Below are 27,563 nucleotides of genomic sequence, written 5' to 3' on the forward strand. Positions count from 1 at the left end.
ACTCCCACTGTCTCTCTATTCAGCTATCTCTCAGCCAGCCCTTGTCTTCTCAGAATGCAAATGTGCAACCATCTATTTAGCTGTTCAGTTCTGCTTTTTTCTTTTAAAAAGTCATTTTTTGTGTCCAGTAAAAGATTCAAGCAGTGTCGCATATGACAAAATAATATGTTCCATTTGGCAGGTGTGGTTTCCATCACATAGGGTACAGTAGCTTCGTGGTTATGGTGCTGGACTAGCAATAAATCTGACAACTTGTGCATTCTGTTGGAAAGACCCAATTGGTTCACAAATATCCTTTAGAGAAGGGAAACTGCCACCTCTACTAGGTCTGGTCTCTGTGTGACTCCAGTCCCACACTACGCACTTAACTCTTTATGAGCAATAAATACTGCTTTTCCAGTGTCACCCACATTCTCAAATAACAAAAAAAAAAGCACAATTCTACAAAGGTCATGACAGCTGATGAAATATGGTAACAATGTCCTGAAACAGAACCTTTTCCGTCGACCTTGATGGATTAGAAACTGGTGACCGACTGCATGGAGTTGATGAACTGGAGCTGTGTGAAATATGCATAAAGCACTACTGTCTTCTATTAGTGTTTGGAGCGATACACAAACATCTTTGACTACTAAGGAGAATACTTCAGTTCTGTCATTTCATAAGTTAAGGTCTGCCTATCCACCCCTTTAGCAATGCTAGAAGAAACAACCAGTCCAGGTCAGCACTACTAAACAATTTTGCAGTGCAGAAATTTATACCTTTGAACTCATACCAAATGATTAAGAAGCATTACAAATCAATGTACAGTAATTAACATTGTTGTTGTACTGCCACTTTTGTGTCAATGTGGAGCTGTTTCTGGTCCACTGGACTTTCTGGGAATATTTTAAACTTAATATGGAACCTTTTTAATTTTCAGAGAGGTAATGCTGCTGATATTAAAAATGAGCTGCATGGGGAATCAACATCCGCAGATGTGTGCAAGTCAATGAGTTCAACGTGAGATACAGTTCACAGTCTGCTGGCTGCATAATGTACTACAGAGATACCAGTTTCTGATCAGTAGTACAATGCATCCTTACTCTTCCATCTTTAAAAAGAACATACAATCACACTAAAAAAAGGACAAAGTTACTTTTCAGAAAAAAAAATACATTCATGGTCTACTTCTCCAATAGGTCAGTGCAATTAGCTTCAGATTAGGAACAGAAAAATAAGCCTCAGCTCCCCCTTTTTATCATTACACAGTGACTATTACTGATCATCCAATATCCATGTGTGGACTAAGACATGATAAGGCTTGACTGTAACCTGCTAACATTGCCAAAGCTCCTATGTGATGAATGAAAGGCAGGATATGGTAGGAAAACCAGCATCTGTGCAACAGTATCTTAGGAGAGAAAAGCAAGGAGAAAATTGTCAGAAAACGAAATAAGTTAAGGCCTACAAGTTTTTACCTTCAAGTATTGCTGAATAGTTACGACAGACACAATACCAGTGGCAATGGTCTGTTAGTGTAAATAACATTTGTAGACATGTTTAATCACTTACCCAGTTTTATCACATAGACGAAGGGTGTTGAATGATCCAACAGCAAACAGCTGCCCATCAGGTGCCCAAGCCACAGATGTTATAGGATAGTCATGCGCCTGGGCACTATACAACAACGTCCATAACTGTCCCATACCTAAAAATACACAAAAAAATTCTTTCAAAAGTGTTTTCTGTATACAAGGTAAATAATTTAACTTTCGATATAATAATTCAACAGGAAGTAAAGTACAATTTTAACAATATTTATCAGATGGGGATCCCTTGATTCACGGTGAATGAGCAAGATCAAAGCATGTTGTACATTCATGGACAACAGGACTACAATTTTCCTCTTAAGCGTCAACATTTGCTGCTACGAAATATCAATCACTAGCCCAAAACCACTTCACAACCAAGTAAAAATCACCCCTCTTTAAAAAGGAATAGAACCTTACTTCTGGCAATAAGGTTCAGGTTGTCAAAGTCTCTCTTCCCAGGCTTCTTCATTCTATCGCTCAGTCTAGAATAAAATTTACAGCATAGAACCATTTGAAGACAGTTGGTGTTTTCCTGCCAAGGAAAAAGAAACCACCCAGCTCACTTCCTTCTCTACCTTTTTGAAGAAAGCCTGCCAAGATCCAGTGTGGGAGAAAAACTCCCTGGTGCTGCATAGCTCCTGAGGAGCTGGGGGGGTGGGGGTGGGGGGGAAGAAATCCTGCGATTCAAGTGTGTACTGGCGGAAAAACCTTGATGCCACATTTTTCCAGAAAGCCGACTAGAACAATTCTTGACATCTCCAGAACTGACTCCTTCTAAACCTATCCTAGCGACCTGTCTCCGTATACCATACCAAAAAGGGGACAACTGATTTCCTTCCGTATCTTTATTTTTTCATCAAGAATTAGCAAGTATTTGGCTAAAGTAGTTTTTATTTCTTCTTTTGTAACAGACCTCTGCGAGTGAAATTCTGTATTTTTTTCCAGCCTGTGTATGAGTGTTGTTGGGGAATTTTTAAAGAAGGGAACTTTCATATTTTAATTTGTGTGTTAAAGATTTGCTTTGTTAAGTCTTGTTTTTATAATAAACTGATGATTTTGTTGTTTATTAAAGAAACCCGGTTGGTGTATTTTGTTTTGGGATAATAGAAATAGAGTATATGACTGGCAGTATCAGTAACCGGGTAAACATTTAAATAGATGTTATGACCTGGGGAGAAGTGGAACTAGAAAAGACAGTGCACTCTTCCCGCTTCGGTCGTGACATCTAATTGGGGGTTCATTGTCCAGGATATCCAAAGCCGACGACATGCAATTGTAAGTGGGGTGATACGAATTGAAAAGAGGGAAAGAGGAAAAAAAAAACCAGGTTTCTTGTGCATTGGAGTAAAGTTTACACTACCGGAATGTCTTTGTCAGTTGCTACGATCTTTCTGGGGACGGACGATGTATCCCTGAGTGATTTGAGAAACTTAAACAAGGCTAGGCTAAAGGATTTGGCAGAATTGTTGGTATTAGAGTTAAAACCAGGAACGACGAAAGCAGACATAATTGCAGGAAGAGGACAGCATTTGAAATTATAAGGCTGCAGCAAACCACTTGGTAGTACAATTGAATTAGCTTAAATTCAGTTACAGATGAGGCAGCTTGAACTTGAAAAAGAAAAACAAAAAGAAACAGAATGGAAAAACTTAAGTGTGAATTTCAAAGAGAAAGTGAAAGAGAAGAAAGGGAATTCTAATTAAACAATGATGGAACTAAGACAAAAGCGTGGTCTTCACTCCAGTGACAATTTTGATGGGGTAAGATCTGTCTCCAGCCCAGGACCCAGTGGAGAGCTGTTAAATTTGTACAAGCCCTCCAAAATTGAGAAAAGGGACGTCGAGGCATTTTCATTTCTTTTGAAACGACAGCCAGACAGATGAAGTGGCCGACGAAAGCTGGACACTGCTTATACAAATCAGATTGATGGACAGAGCTCATGAAGTTTATGCCATGCTCGCTGAGGAGGCTTCTGCAGATATGAAATGGCACAAAAGGCCATTCTCGCTGCTTATGTTGGTCCCTGAAGCACACAGGCAGAAATTTCAGAACCTCCGGAAACAGCCTGGACAGACTTATATAGAATTTGAGAGTGTAAAGCAAATTAATTTTGATCGTTGGATGCAGGCACTAAAGGCAGAGGCCAAGTATAAAAACCTTAAGGAACTAATTCTCCTGCAAGAGTTTAAAAATTCACTCCCTCCGTTTGTAAGAACCCATGTAGAGAACCAGAAAGTTTCAACAGCCAGCCGAAATTGCTGATGATTACGAGCTTGTTTACAAGCCCAAACCCTTTGCCTGTCACCCCCACAAACCCGAGAAGAACAGAAGGTGGGAGGGTGAAAGGAAGGCATGTAGCCGGCAACAAAAAAGGACAGCTGGGAACGCCCCAGGATCTCCTCCTCAGGCCAGAAAGGAAGGTGCTGAGGGTGGAAGTGCAGTCCAAAAGCCTAAGTGCTACCGTTGTCACAAGTTGGGACACCTTCACGCAGAATTCTGGAAGTTGCGGCGTAAACAAATGGGACTTATTGGGGTGCACAAGGCCAATGCAGAGAAAGGAGCCCTGACTGGAAGTATGACAGATCACGCTGCAGCTCTGACTGCAGCTGTAAGGCCAAGTACAAAAACCACTGTGAGTGCGGGGGATGCAAACAAGATACCAAGAGTTATAGGGAATCTTGTCAAAAGGAAAAGTAACTCATTATCCCTCAAGTGAGGCAGGTAAACCTATAGTTATACTTAGGGATACAAGAGCCATACAAACTCTTTTGCTGGGGGAAGGCACAACTTTTCCACCATAAAGCACATTGAATGCCAAGGCTTTAGTGAATGGTATTGGCGGGGTGTATATACCCGTATATTTGTATCGGGTGCACCCGGAGTGTGACCGAATGTCTGATATGATAACAGTAGGAGTTGTCCATAGTTTGCCCTGCAGACGGAGTTGACCTACTCCTGGGGAATGATTTGGCAAGAGCAAAGGTAGCTTCTCCAGTAGTCACAGAAAAACCAAGTGAAGTTAAAGAGACAGAACAGTTTCAGGAAAAGGTTCCAGGAATTTTTCCTTCATGTGTAGTGTCGTGCAGACACCCACCTGCCAAGAATGAAGCACATTAATTTTGTCAATTAACATTGATTTTAAACTGTTACTGGAGTGAAGAAATGACTTGTTTGAAGATCACCAAACACTGGGCTGGAAGGACATTTGCACACTAAGAGATGCTGCTTGTGGAGACAAAGGACTATTCCCTGCTCCAATTAATCCAAATGGATTTTGATCACTGGACATTGAAGGTGTAAGGAAGCGCATTCTAGGCCCTGCTAAGATGATACAATCCACAGAGCCAGGACTGGTTAAACCAGCTGGTCACATGACTAACTGGCTGTTGCAGGTTTTTTGAACTAGCCACAGGACAGTTTGAATGCAGAAGGCAGTGTGTAACTGAAGCTGGAACAAGGAAGCCTCTCTCTCTCTCTCTCTTTCTCTTTCCCCCAAGCCGCCTGACCCACAGAACACACGTAAACCTCAAGAGAGATAAGACTCCTACATCGGAACAATTTGAAGCGTGAACTGGGCCCTAACAAATTGCAAGACTTACCGGCAACCAAAGACTTCACATTTAACTTAAAGGACTGTAACTACCAGATATTGCCTCAAACTTTTCCCCTTTATTCCTTCTACTTCTTCTGTCTCTATCTGCATGTGTGTTTATCATGTCTGCATGCTAGCGTGGTCGCGCCGCATATTCGTAGTCGTTACCCTGATTAGAATTTAGGATTAATAAACTTCTACATTGCTTGTTTAAATCTAAGGAAACCCGTTTGATTTCTTTGCCTTACAATTGGAGCAGTGAACAAGAATTCACCAAGGTGGAAAATTAAACCCAGGCAAAGGCTGAGAGGGAACCCCTAGACCCCTCGTCACCTGGTCATAACAAAAATTTTGGGGGCTAGCGTCCCAGATCTTACCCACAGAAAAATGAGAAATTGGAAGTGGGAAGTCTAATTGATCCCAAACAAAAAAGATTGCAATACAGATTTTCTTGTGGTTGTGTGTGCTAGAATACGAACATGTCTGCGATTGAAGCTAGTACCTCCCCAAGTCAGGGTGAAGGAACTTGGGATAAGTTAAAAGCACTGTCTGTGGAGGAGATGAGAAAAATGGCTGAGCAGTGTGGGATCACTGTACGTAACAAGGCTAGGTAGCCTGAACTCCTAAGACTAGTGGCCAAACATTTTTGCCTTGAATCCGAAGAAGCAGAAACAGGGTTAGAAGTAGACTCCGACAGGGTATTGCTAGCAAAGATACAACTGGAACAGAGGAAACATGAACATGAGGAAAGAGAGAAAGAAAGAAAGAGAGGAGAGAGAGAAAGAAAGAAAGAGAGACAGGAGAGAGCAAGAGCCTTCCTGAAGAAGCGTGAAGAAAAAGAGAGAGGAGAGAGAGAAAGCAAGAGAGGAGAGAGAAAGAGAAAGAACCTTCCAGAAAGAATGCGAAGAAAGAGAGCAGAGGTGGCTGAGTTAACTAGGGGGTGACAGAGTAACCCAACTGAAAGCATGGCCAATATAGAGGAGCGTAATTCAGGGCTGAGTACAGGATTGTTAAAACTCTCCCAATTGATCCCAAAATTCAATGAGGGAGACGTGGAAGCGTTTTTTCTGTCTTTTGAAAAACTGGCAAGGCAGGTAAAGTGGCCAACTGAGGCTTGGACTCTGTTGTTACAGAGCAAATTAGTAGGAAAAGCCCATGAACTTTATTCCATGTTGCCAGATGAGAGTTCATCAGATTATGAACTGACATAGAATGCTATCCTCCAGGCCTATGAGTTAGTACTGGAAGCCTATCGCCAAAAGTTTAGAACCCTCAAGAAGCAAGCTGATCAAACTTAACAGGAATTTGAGAGAAATAAGCAGCTGGCCTTTGACCACAGAGACATGGCTGAGGGAAGGGCAGGACTGGCAGCTCAATATTCCAGGGTATAGAATCTGCAGGTATGACAGGGGAGGGTGCAAAAGAGGAGGTGACATTGCATTGTTGATCAAGGAGTCAATTACTGCAGTAAGGAGGGGTGATATTTTTTTATTTATTTAGAGATACAGCACTGAAACAGGCCCTTCGGCCCACCGAGTCTGTGCCGACCATCAACCACCCATTTATACTTCTTTTGGGCCTCCTTATCTCGAGAGACAATGGATACGCGCCTGGAGGTGGTCAGTGGTTTGTGAAGCAGCGCCTGGAGTGGCTATAAAGGCCAATTCTGGAGTGACAGGCTCTTCCACAGGTGCTGCAGAGAAATTTGTTTGTCGGGGCTGTTGCACAGTTGGCTCTCCCCTTGCGCCTCTGTCTTTTTTCCTGCCAACTACTAAGTCTCTTCGACTCGCCACAATTTAGCCCTGTCTTTATGGCTGCCCGCCAGCTCTGGCGAATGCTGGCAACTGACTCCCACGACTTGTGATCAATGTCACACGATTTCATGTCGCGTTTGCAGACGTCTTTATAGCGGAGACATGGACGGCCGGTGGGTCTGATACCAGTGGCGAGCTCGCTGTACAATGTGTCTTTGGGGATCCTGCCATCTTCCATGCGGCTCACATGGCCAAGCCATCTCAAGCGCCGCTGACTCAGTAGTGTGTATAAGCTGGGGGTGTTGGCCGCTTCAAGGACTTCTGTGTTGGAGATATAGTCCTGCCACCTGATGCCAAGTATTCTCCGAAGGCAGCGAAGATGGAATGAATTGAGACGTCGTTCTTGGCCGGCATACGTTGTCCAGGCCTCGCTGCCGTAGAGCAAGGTACTGAGGACACAGGCCTGATACACTCGGACTTTTGTGTTCCGTGTCAGTGCGCCATTTTCCCACACTCTCTTGGCCAGTCTGGACATAGCAGTGGAAGCCTTACCCATGCGCTTGTTGATTTCTGCATCTAGAGACAGGTTACTGGTGATAGTTGAGCCTAGGTAGGTGAACTCTTGAACCACTTCCAGAGCGTGGTCGCCAATATTGATGGATGGAGCATTTCTGACATCCTGCCCCATGATGTTCGTTTTCTTGAGGCTGATGGTTAGGCCAAATTCATTGCAGGCAGACGCAAACCTGTCGATGAGACTCTGCAGGCATTCTTCAGTGTGAGATGTTAAAGCAGCATCGTCAGCAAAGAGGAGTTCTCTGATGAGGACTTTCCGTACTTTGGACTTCGCTCTTAGACGGGCAAGGTTGAACAACCTGCCCCCTGATCTTGTGTGGAGGAAAATTCCTTCTTCAGAGGATCTGAACGCATGTGAAAGCAGCAGGGAGAAGAAAATCCCAAAAAGTGTGGGTGCGAGAACACAGCCCTGTTTCACACCACTCAGGATAGGAAAGGGCTCTGATGAGGAGCCACCATGTTGAATTGTGCCTTTCATATTGTCATGGAATGAGGTGATGATACTTAGCAGCTTTGGTGGACATCCGATCTTTTCTAGTAGTCGGAAGAGACCACGTCTGCTGACGAGGTCAAAGGCTTTGGTGAGATCAATGAAAGCAATGTAGAGGGGCATCTGTTGTTCACGGCATTTCTCCTGTATCTGACGAAGGGAGAACAGCATGTCAATGGTCGATCTCTCTGCACGAAAGCCACACTGTGCCTCAGGGTAGACGCGCTCGGCCAGCTTCTGGAGCCTGTTCAGAGCGACTCGAGCAAAGACTTTCCCCACTATGCTGAGCAGGGAGATTCCACGGTAGTTGTTGCAGTCACCGCGGTCACCTTTGTTTTTATAGAGGGTGATGATGTTGGCATCGCGCATGTCCTGGGGTACTGCTCCCTCGTCCCAGCACAGGCATAGCAGTTCATGTAGTGCTGAGAGTATAGCAGGCTTGGCACTCTTGATTATTTCAGAGGTAATGCTGTCCTTCCCAGGGGCTTTTCCGCTGGCTAGGGAATCAATGGCATCACTGAGTTCCGATTTGGTTGGCTGTATGTCCAGCTCATCCATGACTGGTAGAGGCTGGGCTGCATTGAGGGCAGTCTCAGTGACAGCATTCTCCCTGGAGTACAGTTCTAGGTAGTGCTCAACCCAGCGGTCCATCTGTTTGCGTTGGTCAGTGATTATGTCCCCCGATTTAGATTTGAGGGGGGTGATCTTCTTGATGGTTGGCCCAAGAGCTCTCTTCATGCCATCATACATTCCTCTGATGTTTCCGGTGTCTGAGGCCAGCTGAATATGACTGCATAGGTGTTGCCAGTAGTCGTTTGCGCAACGCCTAGCTGTTCTTTGTGCAGTACTTCTGGCTGCTTTAAGTGCTGCGGATGTTAAATCGCTGGGGCTTTCTTGTAGTTCAACAGTGCAATGCGCTTAGCGGCTATGACAGGTTCCAGCTCTTCATTATGAGATTGAAACCAGTCTGCATTTCTCTTCGCACTTTTGCCGTAGGTGGTCAAAGCTGACTCATAGATGGCGTCTCTGATGTGGGCCCACTTGGTCTCAGCATCCCCTGTGGGAGTGTTTTGAAGGGCTGTTACAAGTGAATTTAGAAATTTTTGTAACAGCTGTGGGTGAGAAATTCTGCTCCTGTTGATGCGCGGGTGGCCCTTCTGCTTGGAATGATGCAACTTCTTTGGTCTGAGTCTAACCTTGCTGCACACCAGGGAGTGGTCGGTGTCGCAGTCCGCACTGTGGAAGCTGCGTGTGATTTGAACACTGTTTAAGGCGGCTCGCCTTGTGACAATGAGGTCTAGCTGGTGCCAACGACGTGATCTTAGGTGCCTCCATGAAACCTGGTGACAGGGTTTAGTGTGAAAGAACGAGTTGGTGATGCAGAGGTTATGATAGGTGCACAACTCAAGCAGTCTCTGCCCGTTCTCATTCATCCTTCCAACGCCATAGCACCCAAGGCAGGAGGGCCATGAGTCATGGTCGGCCCCAACCCTGGCATTAAGTCCCCCAGCAGGAATAGGTGTTCGGTGTTGGGGATGCTGCTAATGATGTTATGGAGTTGTTCATAGAACTGGTCTTTTGCTTCAGGTGGGGAGCAGAGTGTTGGAGCATAGATGCTGAGTAGGTGTGCTGGACCAGAGGTGGTGAGCAGTCGGATGGACAGTATGCGTTCCGAGCCATTTGAGGGAGGCTCTATCATGCTGAGCAAGGAGTTTCTGATGGCGAAGCCTACTCCATGCTGTCTTGGTTCTTCAGGATCCCTGCCCTGCCAGAAGAAGGTGTAGTCTTGCTCTGCTGGAGAGCCACTCGCGGGGAGGCGAGTCTCCTGAAGTGCTGCAATGTCCACATTGAATCTACTGAGCTCGTTGTTAATGATGGCGGTCTTCCGAGAATCGTTGATTTGTGTAAGGTCTTCCGACAGGCCAGGACACATAGTTCTGACGTTCCAGCTTGCAAAGCGAAGGGCTGGTACCTTCTTTCCTTTTTTCATGTTGTTTGGTGCGGTGTATCAGTCCACCTTTCGGGCAATGACCCTGAGCTCCAAGCACCAATTGAAGCAGGCAGACTGTGGCGGGACAGAACCTTATTGACCGGGGGCTGCCCGGTTTGAGGCGGGCGGTAGCTGTCCAGTGAGGTGCAATGACCTCTCCCACCGACAAAGGCAACCCGTGGCGCCCAGTTTCTACGCCAATTTATCTGGACTTATAACCCGTAACTGCTGCCTTCCGTGTTGTTTTAGTCGCTGTGAGGCAACTATGGAGTGACCTCTCCATGGCGCATGCCTGGGCAAATTTATGGAGGTTGAGAGTTGCCCAGTCGTCAAAACCCCCCTCTCGGCCTTTCTGGTGGGGTCCAAAGGAGTGCAGGACACGACGTTTGGCACCAGTATGGCTGCAGGAACTGCCGGAAACATGCCAAAGGTGACACATGACCGCCTACGGGGTTCCGCTCCGGATTTTCTGTTAGGGTTTACTCCCTTAGCCTTGGTCTCTCCCAAGATGCCCACAAGGCAGTGGGGTTGTTGGGGCCCCTACACAGGTGTAGGATGGTGCCGGTGGGAGGAGGGGATGCAAGGGGGAGGGGTAGAGGGAGGGGGTGGGGGGGGGTGTGCAGGAGAAGGGGGTGCGGGGTGAAGATGGTGCGAGGGGGGGGCGGGCTGGGACGGGGTTGTGAGGGGGTGAGCTGAGAGGGTGGAGCAGGGAAGGGGACGGGGGTGGGGGGGGGGGGTGGAAGGGGACGGGGGTGGGGGGGGTGGAAGGGGGGTAAAGGGGGGGGGGAAGCTGGTGCAGGTAATAAGCCATTTATACTAACCCTACACTAATTCCATACACCTACCACATCCCCACTTGTCCCTGTAATTCCCTACCACCTACCTATACTAGGGGCAATTTATAATGGCCAATTTACCTATCAACCTGCATGTGGGAGGAAACCGGAGCACCCGGAGGAAACCCATGCAGATACAGGGAGAACTTGCAAACTCCACACAAGCAGTACCCAGAATTGAACCCGGGTCACTGGAGCTGTGAGGCTGCGGTGCTAACCACTGCGCCACTTAGAAGGTCCCTCAAATGAGGGCATTTGGGTAGAACTTAAAAACAAAAAGGGGGCTGGGAGTGTACTACAGGCCTGCAAACAGTCAGGGAGCGATAGAGGAGTAGATATGTAGGCAAATCTCAGAGAGGTGTAAAAATAATAGGGTAATAATAGTAGGGGATTTCAACTTCTCCAATATCAACTGGGATAGTCTGAGTGCAAAAGGCTTAAAGTGCATACAGGAGAGCTTTTTGAGCCAGCACGTAGAAAGTCCTAATCCTGGGGAATGAAACCAGACAACTGGGAGAAGTGTCAGTGAGGGAGCATTTCGGGGATAGTGACCATAACTCTGTACGATTTAAGGTAGTTATGGAAAAGGACAAAGAGGGACCGGAAATAAAAGTATTGAATTGGGGGAAGGCTGATTTCAATATGATAAAACAGGATCTGGCCAAAGTGGACTGGGAGCAGCTATTTGTAGGAAAGTCTACATCAGACTAGAGGGAGTCATTCAAAAAGGAAATAGTGAGAATTCAGGGCCAACATGTTCCCATAAAGATGAAGGGAAGGACTAACAAGTCCAGGGAACCCTGGATGTCAAGGGATATGGAGGATTGGATAAGGGAAAAAAAGTAAGCTTACGGCAGATTCAAAGCGCTGAAAACAGCGGAGGCTTTAGAGGATTATAGAAAGTGTCGAGGGGGGTACTTAGAAAAGTAATCAGGAGAGCAAAAAGGGGACATGAAAAAACACTGGCGGGCAAGATAAAGGAAAATCCCAAGGCGTTTTATAAGTATATTAAGGGCAAGAGGATAACCAGGGAAAGAGTAGGGCCCATTGGGGACCAGAGTGGCAGTCTGTGTGTGGAGCCGGAGGACACTGGTGAGGTTTTAAATGATTATTTTTCATCTGCGTTCACTATGGAGAAAGACGATGTAGGTGTAGAGATCAGGGAGGGGGATTGTGATATACTTGAACAAATTAGCACTGAAAGGGAGGAAGTATTAGCTGTTTTAGTGGGCTTAAAAGTGGATAAATCCCCAGGCCCAGATGAGATGTATCCCAAGCTGTTATGTGAGCCAAGGGAGGAGATAGCAGGGGCTCTGACACAAATTTTCAAATCCTCTCTGGCCACAGGAGAGGTACCAGAGGACTGGAGGACGCGAATGTGGTACCATTATTCAAGAAGGATAGCAGGGATAAACCAGGTAATTACAGGCCAGTGAGTCTAATATCAGTGGTAGGGAAACTATTGGAAAAAGTTCTGAGGAACAGGATTAATCTCCACTTGGAGAGGCAGGGATTAATCAGGGATAGTCAGCATGGCTTTGTCAGGGGAAGATCATGTCTAACAAACTTGATTGAATTTTTTGAGGCGGTGACTAGATGTGAAGATGAGGGTAAGGCAGTTGATGTAGTCTATGGACGTCAGTAAGGCTTTTGATAAGGTGCCGCATGGGAGATTGGTTAAGAAGGTAAGAACCCATGGGATCCAGGGCAATTTGGCAAATTGGATCCAAAATTGGCTTAGTGGCAGGAGGCAGAGAGTGATGGTCGAGGGTTGTTTTTGCGATTAAAAAGCCTGTGACCAGTAGTGTACTACAGGGATCAGTGTTGGGTGCCTTATTGTTTGTAGTGTACATTAATGATTTAGACGTGAATATAGGAGGTATGATCAGTAAGTTCGCAGATGACACAAAAATTGGTGGTGTTGTAAATGGCGAGGAGGAAAGCCTTAGATTACAGGAATGATATAGATGGGCTGGTAAGATGGGCAGAGCAGTTGCAAATGGAATTTAATTCTGAGAAGTGTGAGGTGATGCATCTTGGGAGGACTAACAAGGCAAGGGAATCTACAATAGATGGTAGGACCCAAGGAAGTACAGATGGTCAGAGGGACCTTGGTGTACTTGTCTATAGATCACTGAAGGCAGCAGCACAAGTAGATAATGTGGTTAGGAAGACATACGGGATACTTACTTGCCTTTATTAGCTGAGGCATAGAATATAAGAGCAGGGAGGTTATGATGGAGCTGTATAAAATGCTAGTTAGGCCACAGTTGGAGTACTGTGCACAGTTCTGGTCACCACACTATAGGAAGGATGTGATTGCACTGGAGGTGGTGCAGAGGAGATTACCAGGATGTTGCCTGGGCTGGAGCATTTCAGCTATGAAGAGAGACTGGATAGGCTAGGGTTGTTTTCCTTAGAGCAGAGAAGGCCGAGGGGGGACCTGATAGAGGTATACAAAATTATGAGGGGCATTGATAGGATAGGAAGAAACTTTTTCCCTCAGTGAAGCGATCAATAACCAGGGGGCATAGATTTAAGGTAAGGGGGAGGAGGTTTAGAGGGGATTTGAGGAAAAAAATTTTCACCCAAAGGGTGGTTGGAATCTGGAACACACTGCCTGAAGGGGTGGTAGAGGCAGGAACCCTCACAACATTAAAGTAGTATTTAGATGAGCACTTGAAACGCCATAGCATACAAGGCTGCGGGCCAAATGCTGGAAAATGGGATTAGAATAGATAGGTGCTTGATGACCAGCACACACACGATGGGCCGAAGGGCCTGTTTCTGTGCTGTATAACTCTCTGACTCGATGACCAGTGACTGAGCACTCTTAAAGTACAGCTCAGCTATGAAAATCTCATAGAAGTAATTTTGCGAGAGGAATTTAAAAACTCTCTACCACTCTCCATAAAGACACATGTAAAAGAGCAGGAAGCTCAGAGTCCGGCAGGCAGCAGTCCTGGCCGATGAGTTTGCTCTCATTTATAAATTGGTTTCCAAAGGAAAACCTTTCCTAATCACCCCCACAAATCCGAAAAGGACAAAGAGTGGGAAGGCGAAAGAAGCCCAAGCAGTCCTGGGAGGGGAAGAAAAGCAGGAGACACAGGGGGCCCTCCTCCAGCCAAAAAGGAAGGTGCTGTAAGCAGGAGTGAGACCCAGAGACCTGTGTGCTTCCATTGTAATAAAGCAGGGCATCTAAGAGCTGACTGCTGGAAACTAAAGGGAAAACCTGTAGGGTTAATCAGGGCACACCCGCTCAATGAAAGAGAAGGGACCCTGATGGAATGCACAGCTGAACAAGCTGTGGCTTTAACTGCAGCAGCAGTAAGACCCAGAGAAACTGCTACTGAGAGTGCAGGAAAATTTAATAGGATTCCTGAAGGATATAAGCGTTTTGTGTCTGAGAGTAACCCCATACCCTTTGAGTGGAACAGGGAAGCCCATAATTATACTCCGGGACAGAGGGGCCACCCAATCCCTTCTACGGGGAAAAGGCCTGACCTTTCCCCGAGAGTTCCATGAAGGTCAGGGTGTTAGTGAACGGTATTGGAGGGCGGTATAGACCCGTACCTTTACACCGGGTGCACCTGGAATGCAATCTGGTTTCGGGACTGGTGACAGTAAGGATTGTCCCTAGTTTGCCTGTTGATGGGGCTGATCTGCTTCTAGGTAATCATCTGGCGGGGGTAAAGGTGGTAGCTTCCCCAGTAGTGAAAGAGAGACCACAGGAGGTCAGAGAGACAGGGCAGTGGCAGGAGACGGTCCCCTGCAGTTTCCCTGAATATGTAATGAATCAGGCCATGATCAAACCAGCTCCCCCAGAGAGGACTGAAGTGGCACTGCAGGCAGATGACCATGAGTTCTGTCTGTCCAAGACTTTCTGTGGAAAGTTAGAAGACCCAGAGAATGAGTTAAACAGATCTTCCCTAGCTGAGGCTCAGCAAGCTGACCCAGTATTGAGAGGGTTAGCACAGGCTGCACAGTCTGAAATTGAAGCAGAGCAAATCCCTGATTGCTACTATTTAAAAAATGAGGTACTGATGAGGAAATGGAGTTCTCCTCACAGACCTGAGAGCAACGGGTGGACAGTGGTTCACGAGTTAGTGGTGCGACAGAGGCATCGGAGAGAAACAGTAAGAATGGCCCATGAGATTGCAGTGGCTGTACATGTCAGTGTACAAAAAAATCAAAGCCCGCCTAAGTCAGCAGTTTGACTGGCCAAAACTCCACAAAGGTGTGGTGGAGTACTGTAGGAGTTGCCACATGTGCCAGGTTGAGGGGAAACCCCAACCTACAGTGAAATCTTCACCCCTAAATCCTGTATTGGTGTTTGGAGGACCCTCCAGCAGAAGGCTGGTGAACTGTAAGAGACCCCAGCCGAGAACAAAAGGGGACAGGAAGGTACATGGCTGGCAACAGGTTAGAAAGGAACGGGGAAAAAGGGAGCAAGAGTGCAGGTTAAAGGAAGTCGGGGAGAAATCTCAAAAGGAAACCCCTACTGTCTGGTCAGCCAACCCTGAAATATTTGAAAAGTTAGACCCCACATCCTCCTATGCAAATACAGACACTAGAAGCACCCCACCAGAGTGGCTAACAGCATTTACATGAACCTGCAGAGATAAAGAAAGTCCTCAAGAGGGCAGAGAAACTGTGAGGGTGATGCCTCACATAGTCGAAATGCCACAGGAGAGTGCAGCAGTGTCCCAGAGGGCAAAGGGAAGATTAGCACAGAATCCTCCCCACAGTCAGGAAAAACGGGAACCAGTCATCCCCTGAGGTGAAAAGCACTTGCATGACTCATCAAAGCACAGAAAGAGAGTTCAGAGTGGAACCGCCCATTAGATTAGATTAGATTAGAGATACAGCACTGAAACAGGCCCTTCGGCCCACCGAGTCTGTGCCGAACATCAACCACCCATTTATACTAATCCTACACTAATCCCACATTCCTACCAAACATCCCCACCTGTCCCTATATTTCCCTACCACCTACCTATACTAGTGACAATTTATAATGGCCAATTTACCTATCAACCTGCAAGTCTTTTTGGCTTGTGGGAGGAAACCGGAGCACCCGGAGAAAACCCACGCAGACACAGGGAGAACTTGCAAACTCCACACAGGCAGTACCCGGAATCGAACCAGGGTCCCTGGAGCTGTGAGGCTGCGGTGCTAACCACTGCGCCACTGTGCCGCCGCCCCTGAGCAGAACTCCCACCTGGAGCTAATGAAACCTAACCCCCGCCCTTGCAGACCTCAAGAAGAAAGACACCTTCGGCAGTCATGGAAATGTGCAAACTGAAAAAAAGAACTTCCCCAAAAACCACATGTTTATTGGGATGCCAAAAAGGGCCTCTTAAAGCAGCCCTGCTACTCAGAAAAGATGGGCTGTAACAATTGTTAGGGTTCTGAATGAATGAGAGCGATGCATATGTGTTTTCCTGTCCTTGTCTTCTCTCTAGTCCCTTTTAATGAAATGCTCTTTTTTATTCTGCTGGGTGTGGAGGTGTCATGCAGACACCCACTTGCCAAGAATGAAGCATATTAATTTTGTCATATGAACATTGATTTTAAACTGTTGCTGAAGTGAAGAAATGACTTGTTTGAAGATCACCAGACACTGGACTGGAAGGACATTTGCATACTAAGAGACGCTGCTTGTGGAGACAAAGGTCTATTCCCTGCTCCAATTAACCCAAATGGATTTTGATCACTGGACATTGAAGGTGTAAGGAAGCGCATTCTAGGCTCTGCTAAGATGATACAATCCACAGAGCGAGAGCTGGTTAAACCAGCTGGTCACATGACTAACTGGTTAGTCCAGGTTTTTTGATCTCGTCACAGGACAGTTTGATTGCAGAAGGCAGTATGTAACTGAAGCTGGAACAAGGAAGCCTCTCTCTCTCTCTCCAAAGCCACTGACCCCATGGAAGACATGTAAACCTCAAGAGAGAAAAGACTCCTACATCGGAACAAGTTGAAGCGTGCACTGGGCCCCAATGAATTGCAAGACTTACCGGCAACCAAAGACTCCACAGTTATCTTAAAGGACTGTAACTATCAGATATTGCCTCAAACTTTTCCCCTTTATTCCTTCTACTTCTTCTGTCTCTATCTGCGTGTGTTTATCGCGTACGCATGCTAGCGTAGTCGCGTCGCATATTCGTAATCGTTACCCGGATTAGAGTTTAAGATTAATAAACTTCTACATTTCTTGTTTAAACCTAAGGAAACCTGTTTGATTTCTTTGCCTTACATTGGAGCAGTGAACAAGGATTCACCAAGGGGAAGCTAAAAACACAGTGTTTTAAAATTAAACCCTGTTTCGGTTAAACCAGGCAAAGGCTGAGAGGGAACCCCTCGACCCCTTCTCACCTGGTCGTAACACTAGTGACCTGAACACTGGCTAAACAAGTTCAATTGTCAAAGGTAAAAGTGGCACCACAGACAGATAGCCATATATCTGAAACTTTTTTGGGGGATTTGGATAATCGGAAGGAAATGTTCAGTAAGTCTTTTCTGATCAAGGCGCAGCAAGCTGATCCAAAGTTAAATAAAGTGGCACAATCAGCTCTAATTGAAGCTGAAGCAAAGGGAGTTCCGGAAGACTACTATATTAAAAATGGGATTCTGATGAGGAAGCGGAGACCTCCTCACAGACCTGCAGATGAAGAATGGACGGTTGTTCACCAGATAGTGGTACCGCCCAGGTATCGCCGGGAAATATTAAGCGTAGCGCATGAAATTCTTACAGCGGGACATGTAGGGATCCAGAAGACCCAATCACGTATAGGTCGACATTTTTACTGGCCAGTTCTTTCCAAGGACGTGGTGCAGTTTTGTAAAATGTTTCATAGGTGCCAGATTGTGGGAAAATCGCAACCTGCAATAAAACCGGCACCTCTGATTCCCATACCAGTTTTTGGGGAAGCATTTAGTGTGGTGTTGTTAGACTGTAGGACCATTACCAAAAACAAAAGCAGGACACCAATATATACTCACTACCGTGGATATGCCAACTCAATTCCCAGAGGCCATTCCCTTGAGAACAATTTCTGCTAAGGTAGTGGGAGAGAAGTTAACCCAGTTCTTTACTAGATATGGATTACCGATTGAGATTCAGTCGGATCAAGATTCCAATTTTATGTGTAAAACTTTTCAGCCAGTTATGAATGATTTGGGTATGACACAGTTAAAGCCTTCAGCCTATCACCCACAGACACAAGGAGCTTTCGAACGGTACCATCAGACCCTCAAAAAGATGATCAGGGCATACTGTCATGAATATCCCTGCAATTGAGATAAAGGGCTCGAATTTTTTTTTGTTTGCCACCACTGATTCACCTAATGAGTCTACTAGTTTTCGTCCTTTTCAATTAGTTTATGAACATGAGATAAGAGGTCCTCCAAAACTAATTAAAGAAAAGTTTTTAGAACAGAGGGATGAATCTTCTCTGTTAGATTAAGTATCCATGTTCTGGGAGCAGCTCATGAGAGCCTGCAAAGTGGATCAGGAACACCTTAAAGCTTTCCAAATAACTGTGAAGAAATGGGCAGACAAGCATGCCAAGACCTGAACACTTCAACCAGGGGATGAGGTGTTAGTATTACTGCCTTTACAGGGTGAACTGCTGAAAGCACTGTTCACTGGTCCATATAAAAGAGGTCAAAAGAATTGGTAAAGTAAATTATTTGATTGACACTCCAGGTCGCTGGAAAAAGAATCGGCTGCGTCATATCAATATGTTGAAACAATATCATCGCCAGGAGGAGGATAAGAAAGAACAGGTATGTCAGGTAGTCGGGACAGTGAAGATGAAAGGGATAGTGAGGATGAGGCAGAAGGAGGCCTAGACCATTCTCAAATTGAATCTCCTACTATCTGGTTAGCTAATTGTCATGGTGCTGCAGTTTTTTGGGGGGAATATGCGGTTTGCCTTTAAGGCTTGCAAAGGATCAGTATTGCTTTAAGAACCAGCAAGCCTCAGGAGTTATAGGAAGGTGCATTTTCGTTGCCTTAGAAACAACCATTTGGAGACTGCGATTCAAAGGGTACATTCTCGTTACCATAGATACAGCCACTGGGAGAGAGTATCAAGCAACACACTTGTTACAATTCAATTTTGAACTGGCTTTTTAGTTGAAGACAGTTTGTTCTAACAGAACACAGACACAGAGGACACACAGACAGCCAGTTGTGGTGTTTAGCACCTGAAAAAAGAGCTCTCAACCATTTAAACTGATGGAATAGAGTTTTAGTCTGTTTAATTATTATCGCTCCAAGTTCTAAAAAAAATGTCAAGCCAAAACAGAGATCTCTGATAATTTGAACTGAAAGAAGGGAAGTTAGACTACGACAATCTTTTATCCCTCAAAAAGTCAGATTGATTCTATTGAAAGTGTTTGCATGTCATTAATTGTTGAAATTCGCTGGAGAAGGAAAGCATCACCTACTGCTGGAGTTAGACTACGGACTGTTCTACTGTGGAAGAACCTTTTTTCCGCATCAGACAACTGTGAGGACTTCAAGCAACATTCTGTGAGGACTTCAAGCAACATTGGACTGTAAATTTGCAAAGACTCTAATTTTTTCTTATCTTCTAATTAAAGAGTTAATTTGATTTAAAGACACCTGGTTTGGTTAGCCTCATTCGGGGGTTAATAGATGGTACAATTTGGCTGGGTCATTCTTTAAGTTGGAAAGTTTTAAATGATATGTTAGGTGATCTGTGGAGCAATGGGATTGAATTAACAGTGCGTTTCTCTTACCACAATCCGAATCGTATATCTTGATTGGGGGCTTTAACCGGAGTGGTCGGTCATTACATAATACTGAATTGTTAGGGAGATTTTATTTATTTTTATTTAGAGATACAGCACTGAAACAGGCCCTTCAGCCCACCGAGTCTGTGCTGACCATCAACCACCCATTTATACTAATCCTACACTAATCCCATATTTCTACCACATCCCCACCTGTCACTATATTCCCCTACCACCTACCTATACTAGGGGAAATTTATAATGGCCAATTTACCTATCAACCTGCAAGTCTTTGGTGGTGGGAGGAAACCCACGCAGACACAGGGAGAACTTGCAAACTCCACACAGGCAGTACTCAGAATTGAACCCGGATCGCTGGAGCTGTGAGGCTGCCGTGCTAACCACAGCGCCACTGTGCCGCCACTAGGTTTTCATATTTAGATGCAGAACAATGAGAAGACCTAACAAGGCTACTCACAGCTTTTAAAGAGGTCTGTGGGGACAAGCCAGGATGTACAACCTTAGCTACACATGATGTGGATGTAGGAAACGCCTTTATCTCTTCAGTCCAGGGAAACAGGCCCAGGTGAAAGCAGAAATCTAATACATGTTGGAAACCACCTAATTGAACCCAGTCAAAGCAGCTGGATTTCCCCAGTGGTGTTGGTGCCTAAATCTGATGGTTCAACTAGATTCTGCATAGACTACAGAAAGGTTAGTGCAGTAACAAAGGCAGACTCCTACCCAATTCCTTGCTTGGAAGAGTGTATTGCCGTATTGGGCAGTGCCACATTTCTTACAAAAATTGATTTGTTGAAGGGACACTGACAGGTTCCTTTAATAGCCCGAGCTAAAGAAACATTGGCCTTTGTCACACCAGATGGTCTTTTCCAATGCCGAGTGATGCCATTCGAGCTAAACAATACCCCAGCCACTTTTCAAAGACTAATGAACCAAGTTATAGCCAGTGTTCCTAACTGTGTGGATTACCTTGACGATGTGCTGGTACACAGTGACACTTGGAAGTACCACTTGGAACAACTAGAAACTTTGTTTAGAAAATTACAATCGGCTGATTTAGTGATAAGCCTTGCCAAAAGTGAATTTGCAAAAGCGAGAGTAACCTATCTCAGGCATATAGTAGGGCAAGGACAAGTGCTGCCAAGAACAGCAAAAGTACAAGCACTGGTGGAATTCCCTACCCTTAAGACTAAGCAAGAAATCATGAGGTTCTTGGGGATGTGTGATTTCTACCACAACTTTGTACCAAATTTTAGTACTATAGCTACTCCACTGACAGTTTTCTTTTTTTTTGTAGCAAATCTAAGGTAGCGTGGTCAGGGAAGTGCCAAGCATCTTTTGAGAGGCTGCCAACTATTTTGGTTAATGAGCCAGTGCTGGCTGCTCCAAATTTCATTAAGCCCTTCAAGGTAGCAATTGATGCTAGTGACCTGGGGATCAGTGCAGTCCTGTTATTAGATGATGAATCAGGCATAGAAAAGCCAGTAGGATACTTTTCCAAAAAGCTAAACTGACACCAAAAAAGCTGTTCAACCTTGGAAAAAGAAACCCTGGGCTTATTACTACCTCTTAACTATTTTGAAGTCCATATCCGCCACGACTACAGAGAGACACTGGTATCTAACCCCCTAGCCTTTGCGAAAAAATTCAAAATCCAGACTATTCCGATGGAGTTTACTATTACAACCTGATTACTTAAAGACTATCCACATTGTGGGTAAAAGTAATGTAATTGCGAATGCTTTGTGTAGAATTTAACTTTGCTTTGAGTTATCTAAATGCAAAGATAGTATAAAGCTGAACTGCATTAGCTACAGGTAAAGAGTGAATGGGAACGAGTGTGTAAATGTGTTTTCATAATTTTTCATCTTCTGTTTTTTTCACTCTTTGTAATGAAATGCATTTAAAAATGGCATTTTATTCCTCCAAGGATGAAGGCGGTATAAATGTGCTTCCATTATTTTTACTATTTTTATTTTTTGAGAACTTGTTTTAAAACTGAAAAGATTCCATGGATGTGCTTTTTTTTTTACCAAGTTCACCGACAGGACAACATGTTGTTTGAAAGCTACCTATGCTGGAGGCCATCTGTGATTTGGGCTATGGTTATGCAAATCAATTGCTGCAGAAGTATCATGGCAGTGCCACATTTCTCCTGGAAAGCCTACTAGACTAATTCTCAACATCTCCAGTACTGACTACTTCTGAAACAATCCCAGTGACCCGTCTCCGTATACCCGGATGCCAGACCAAAAATAGGGACAATTGACTTCCTTCCATATCTTCTTTATTTTTTCACCAAGAATTGGCAAATATTTGGCCAAAGTAGTTTTTTTTTTGTCTTCTTTTGTAACGGACCTCTGCAGAATGAATCTCTGTATTTTTTTCCAGTGCGTGTGTGTTGTTGGAGAATTTTTAAAAAGGGAACTTCCATATTTTAATTTATATCAATGCTTTGCTTCGTTACTGGTTAAGTCTTGTTTTATAATAAACTGATGATTTTGTTGTTTATTAAAGAAACTTGGTTGCTGTATTTTGTTTTGGGATTTAAAAAAAAAGAGTATGATTGACCGTATCGGTAACCGGGTAAACATTTAAATAGATGTTATGAGCTGTGGAGAAGTGGAACTAGAAAAGACAGTGCACTCCTCTCACCTCGGTCGTAACACCTTCTACTTTGAATACTTCACCCCTATTATACCCAACTGCACCCTGAGCTCCACCCAAAGATATCCTCCCTTCTTTCTTCTCTCAGGCTCTGCACTGTGACTCCTCATTCTCAGTGATTTCAATCTTCAACTCAGCTCCTGCCCTCTGCCTTCCCTATACTTCTCTCCTATATAAACTTTTATGTATAAACTTACCTATATTCACAACTCACACTCTGCTCTGAACTTTCCTTCTTCTGTGGGATTTCTACCCCTGTGGGCTTGATCAATGACAGGACCATCTTTAACCACTTCCTTGCATCCCTCACCAGCCACATCCACTTATTGTTTCCTTTTTATATCTGCCCCTGAGAAAAGTCTCCTTATGTCACTTCTCACTGCATCTCAAACTTCCAAATGTTTAGTGTTTGGCCAACCATTTGCCATGATACTTCTGCAGCTATTGATTTGCATAACCGCACCCTCAACTCCACCTTCAATATCCTCGAATCCAGCAAAACCTTCACTGTCTCTGATCGCTATTGCGTCTCCATGGATGCCCCCTAGCTTTGCTTCCTTATGTTCAAGGGATGCACCGGCTGCACAATTTGCTTAACCACCTATTGCCAGATCTGGCTCAGTCCATCAAACTCTGTGGGGCCTTGCTCACTTCAACCAAAACTGTCCACTATAGACTTATCTTGGAGAGTAACATAATCCCAAGTTCTTCTTTGCCATTACCAACCGCCTCCTTAGAACCCTCCTCCCCCATCATCCTTACTTCCCACAATATGTGAGGCGCTCTTGAATTTCTTTTGTCATCTAGATAAAAACCATTCAACTGCCCCTGCTGCTTCCACCATTTCCTCTTACCCAGAGCAACAGCAACTTGAATTTATAAAGCACCTTTAACGTAGTAAAACATCCCAAGCTGCTCCACAGCATTACCAAATAAAAGGAATGACACCAAGCCAGCTAACAAGATATTAGGGCAGATGACCAATAGCCTGGTCAAAAGGGTACATTTTAAGGAACATCTTAAAGGAGAAAAGAGGTAGAGAAGCTTAGGGAGGGAATTCCAGAGCTTGGGGCCTCTGCAGCTGAGGGCATGGCCACCAACGATGGAGCTATTAAATTCAGGGATGCGCTATAGGCCAGAATTGGAGGAGAACGGGTATTTTGGAGGGTTGCAAAGTTGAAGGAGGTTACAGAGGTAGGGAGGAGTGAGGCCCTTCCTAACAGCACTGTGGGTGTACCTACCTCACATGGACTGCAGCAGTTCAAGAAGGCAGCTCACCACCACCTTCTCAAGGGCAATAGGGATGGGCAATAAATGCTGGCATAGCCAATGATGCCCACATCCCATGAATGAAAAAAAAATGCCATGAAGAGATTTGTAAACCATTCTACAGCAGCTCTGAATCCCCATTTCTCACATTCAACAATCATGTTATTACATTTGAGCTGTCTTCAAGGGAAGCGACAAGTCGGAGTGTTCACCAGAATACAAACCTTGTATTTACAGTCCTCACCACCGGAAAGGATGAGATCATTCACAGCATTCCAGTCTACCTTCAGAATGACTCCATCATGCGCTTTCCACTGTGAAGATAAATACAAGATGAGATAAGAATGTGCACAAATAACGGTCATAAGTTTTTGACAAAACACATTAAAAATACTTACATATTGTGACAACTCTCAAAAAGTTGTGATCATCCAGATCAGATTCACCTCAAAGTACAGCCATTTTTGATTATAATTCAAAGTTAAGTGAAACATGAACAATTATCTCAAATCTTGGTACTCAGAAAAAAAATCAAAATACTAAAATAGCATAACTTTGTAATTTAATCAAACAAATAAATTAAAACTGCAGACGTATCCACATTTGACTGTATTAGGCATCAGCCAACTATAAGTTGAAGACTTGGGTTTTCTTGGCGTGAAAAGCAAAAACAATTTATCTGCATCCAGTGTAGCAAGTCACGTCTTGCAACACATGCAGTGGAGCAATTGACACAGTTTGTTCTCTGCTAAAACTAAATTTTAATAGAGAACAGTGTCAGTTTTCAGTCAATTGTTGAAAATTTCAAACATTTAAAAATATGAATCATATAACCAACTCCATTAAAAGTACTTAATGCAAATTTCAAGTTCAAACTTCCTGGCTTACAACCCATGATGACATTGGCACTTCATCGATCTATTCTACCTACAACTATCTCACCTCAATCTTTAGCATCCTTGTCCCAAACAAAATCTTGGATGATATGCCATTGTTACTATCCTCCCTGGTATAATAGCAAGCCGTTGGACCTCAAATTCACAGGCTATAAAACTTGAATGAATACAGTGTGCAAAATCCTGGACATCCACTGCCAAAACTGATTTGACCACCATAAGCTGTACCATTGTTGTCTTTTTATGGCAAATCTATTTCCTGCTCCAAGATTATCCGAGAGACTAGGAACAACTCCAGATCTTTCAGCTCCATCATCAACCATCTTCATTGCCTTCATCCTCCACCAATATCACTCCTTTGCTGTCCAACTCTATGGCAATGCAATCTACTGGTTCCTCTCACATCTGTTGCAATTATTACACCTCTGTCATTGTAGCCTAAAACTCCATTCTCCGTCCTTTTCTCTTCATCACCTATATGCTACCCCTCAATTATATCACTTAAGAGCACAGCACATCTTCCATATGTACGTTGGCACCAAGCTTTACACCTCAGCCTCCTCTAACTGATTCTAAGGCTGCTGCTGCTGATCTAATATCAAAATCTGGGTAAACCATAATTTCCTCCAGACAAATATTGGAAAAATTGAAACTATTTTTTTGGATTCTGCAGGTACCTGGCCATGACTATGTCAACCTCCTCAGCTACAAAGTCAGAATAAGTCCATATTTTTGGAACCTTTGTGTACTGTTTGAAATCAAGCTGAGCTTCTTTTCCCAAATGCATTCCAAACTAAGACAGCTTTCTTTCAATTCTGCATCACTTATCTTTACCCCTACTTCTCCTCCTCCTAACCTATACTTTTATTCCTCAAATTTCAACTTCTCAAACACTTTCTTAGCCATCCTCTACAATTATGACTCATTTAGAACACTCACTCACACAAAGTTCCACCTGCACCCTGCCCTTGTCCAACCTCCAGTGGCTCCAAGAAGCAGCAAGTTCACTTCATAGTCCTTGTCCTCACTTTAAACTCTGTCCATTGCCTTGTCCCATCCTACAGTGATCTAATCTAGTTGTACATCTCCAAACCTTCTATTTCTCATCCCCTAACCCCTTCACAGGTGGTCACTTCACCATCCACTACACAGCTGCTTCCCTGTATCCCTCTACTTTGCCACCACCCTCCTGGCTTTCAAGCACTTTGTAAAGATCCTCTGCTTCAATGTTTTTGGTACTTCAACTTTCCTACCATGCTTCTTTATTGGGATCTATGCTTTTTCTTATAACCTGCACATCACTTTGAGACATCTTTCTGTAAACAGTGAGTGCTATTAGATATAAAAGTTATTGTTGTATACTCAATGTACCTTCGACAGATGCAAAATATTTTTTTTAAATTGTAACAGTTGCTTTATATATTCAGTTTAAATTTGTTTGAACAGAAAATTAAAAATGCATTGCTTAAACTAAAGATGAGTACACTGATGAAGTTTTAGTTATTTCAATCTTAGATCCTGTTTTAAAGTTTGTGTTGAAAAACCCATATTTCTGATGCTGTTTTCAGATAAGGCCCAGGTTTTGTTGAAAAAAAAACTGCATCTGAATGGCGAACACTGTTATTAATGTGCAAATGGTCCAGCCACTTGTAGTGAGGAAGAGATACCCCGTGAATTGCGAATTGCTACAAATTGCTGGCTGACTTCCGTCACTCTGGCATTAGATTTACAAAGATGGCCAGAGCTCCCTGTGATTTTCACGAAGTTTTGCATTTGCACATTAAATTTGCCACAGAAGATTAAGTCTAGTAATTAACAGGGTAACTACTCTTAGAACAAAGTGATAATTGTTAATGACTGCCATTCATCCGTTCATGCCATGTAGTAAACAATTATGAGGTTGGAGACTCATTCCTTCAGGTTGTGATTGTTTTAGATGATATATAAAATGTGAAATTTTAAATGCTAACTTTTTTCCTTACTTTTCCTTTCTGTTTCTTTTTTTCTCTCATGCTTAATCTAATCCTTCTTTTCATCTCCCTATCTCTCTTTCTTATCTGATTTGACACTGAATTCGCCCACTTTAATTGATGCTTCCTTTTCAATCCTTCCTCTGTTTATTTCTCAATCCTTAAATTTAATTGGTTAAAGAGACACACTATTTGGTCCTTTGTTCACCAAGCTCCCATATGTCCCGCTGCGCCTTTATCAGCTCATATTAGCACCTACACATGCACATACAAGTCTATCTAACAGGGGACCCCATACTCCAGCATAATCTTCTACTAGTTGCATTTTTGTATAAGCACCAAATTCCAACAGTTACAAGAAGTTACCATGTATTTGTACAAGACAGGTTTCCCTCTGAAATTGAATATTTTAAACGTTTTAACTGTTTTTATAATTGTTTTCATAATTGTGTTACTGGGTTATAATTTTCTTTAGATCTTTGCATTTAACCATTTCAAATGAACTAGCTAATGCCTCTTAAAATAAAAGAGTAACTTCATATAAAAGTAGTAAGTGGACACTGGCTAATATTCAAACAGTGTAATTTCAAGGCCTTTCTGCGGCTTCAGCTGTTATATTCAAGAAAGCCAGTTGGTGAAGGATAGAACGGGAGCCAATTTTTATTCAGTTGACCATTTATTTACAGAATACAATAAGATGTGAAGGCATTAGAGAGCGTGCAGAATAGATTTTTTTTAAAATTTGTCATGGGATGTGGGCATCACTGGCTAGGCTAGCATTTATTGCCCATCCCTAATTGCCCTCGAACTGATCACGAGAATGGTTCCAGCTGTGTTCTATTGCTTGTTGATAATTGATATTAACTATGTTTAGTTATATGCAGGTGGAGGGCATTAATTGCAGTTTCACTTGAGCAGATATGAAGAGACACTCACTGAAATTGGGGTGCAGTTGAGTTAAGGATAAGGAGGGATAAGGAACTTCAGTTACGTGGACAGATTGGAGAGCCTGGGACTGTTTTCCTTGGAGAAGAAAAGGTTGACAGGGGATTTAATAGAGGTGTTCAAAATCATGAGGGGTCTGGACTGGGTAGATAGGGAAAAACTGTTCCCATTGGTGGAAGGATCGATAACAATGGGCACAGATTTAAGTTAATTGGCA

At 43.9% G+C, this 27,563-nt stretch overlaps 1 protein-coding gene across 2 annotated transcripts in view; it reads right to left on the reverse strand.

Annotated features, from left to right (window-relative positions):
• ift80 (intraflagellar transport 80 homolog (Chlamydomonas)) overlaps nt 1–27,563 on the reverse strand; it is a 302,407-nt gene that overhangs the window by 238,883 nt on the left and 35,961 nt on the right. For both annotated transcript variants that reach the window (XM_068042172.1, XM_068042173.1), the window contains exons 2-3: nt 23,760–23,849; nt 1,553–1,690 (exon numbers count right to left, since the gene is read on the reverse strand). In XM_068042172.1, the coding sequence (XP_067898273.1) occupies nt 1,553–1,688 (136 nt within the window). In that variant the 5' untranslated portion in view covers nt 1,689–1,690; nt 23,760–23,849. The remainder of the gene's footprint in view (nt 1–1,552; nt 1,691–23,759; nt 23,850–27,563) is intronic.

This window comes from Heterodontus francisci, chromosome 11 (assembly GCF_036365525.1).
Source record: "Heterodontus francisci isolate sHetFra1 chromosome 11, sHetFra1.hap1, whole genome shotgun sequence".
In the NCBI taxonomy this organism is placed as follows: Eukaryota; Metazoa; Chordata; class Chondrichthyes; order Heterodontiformes; family Heterodontidae; genus Heterodontus; species Heterodontus francisci.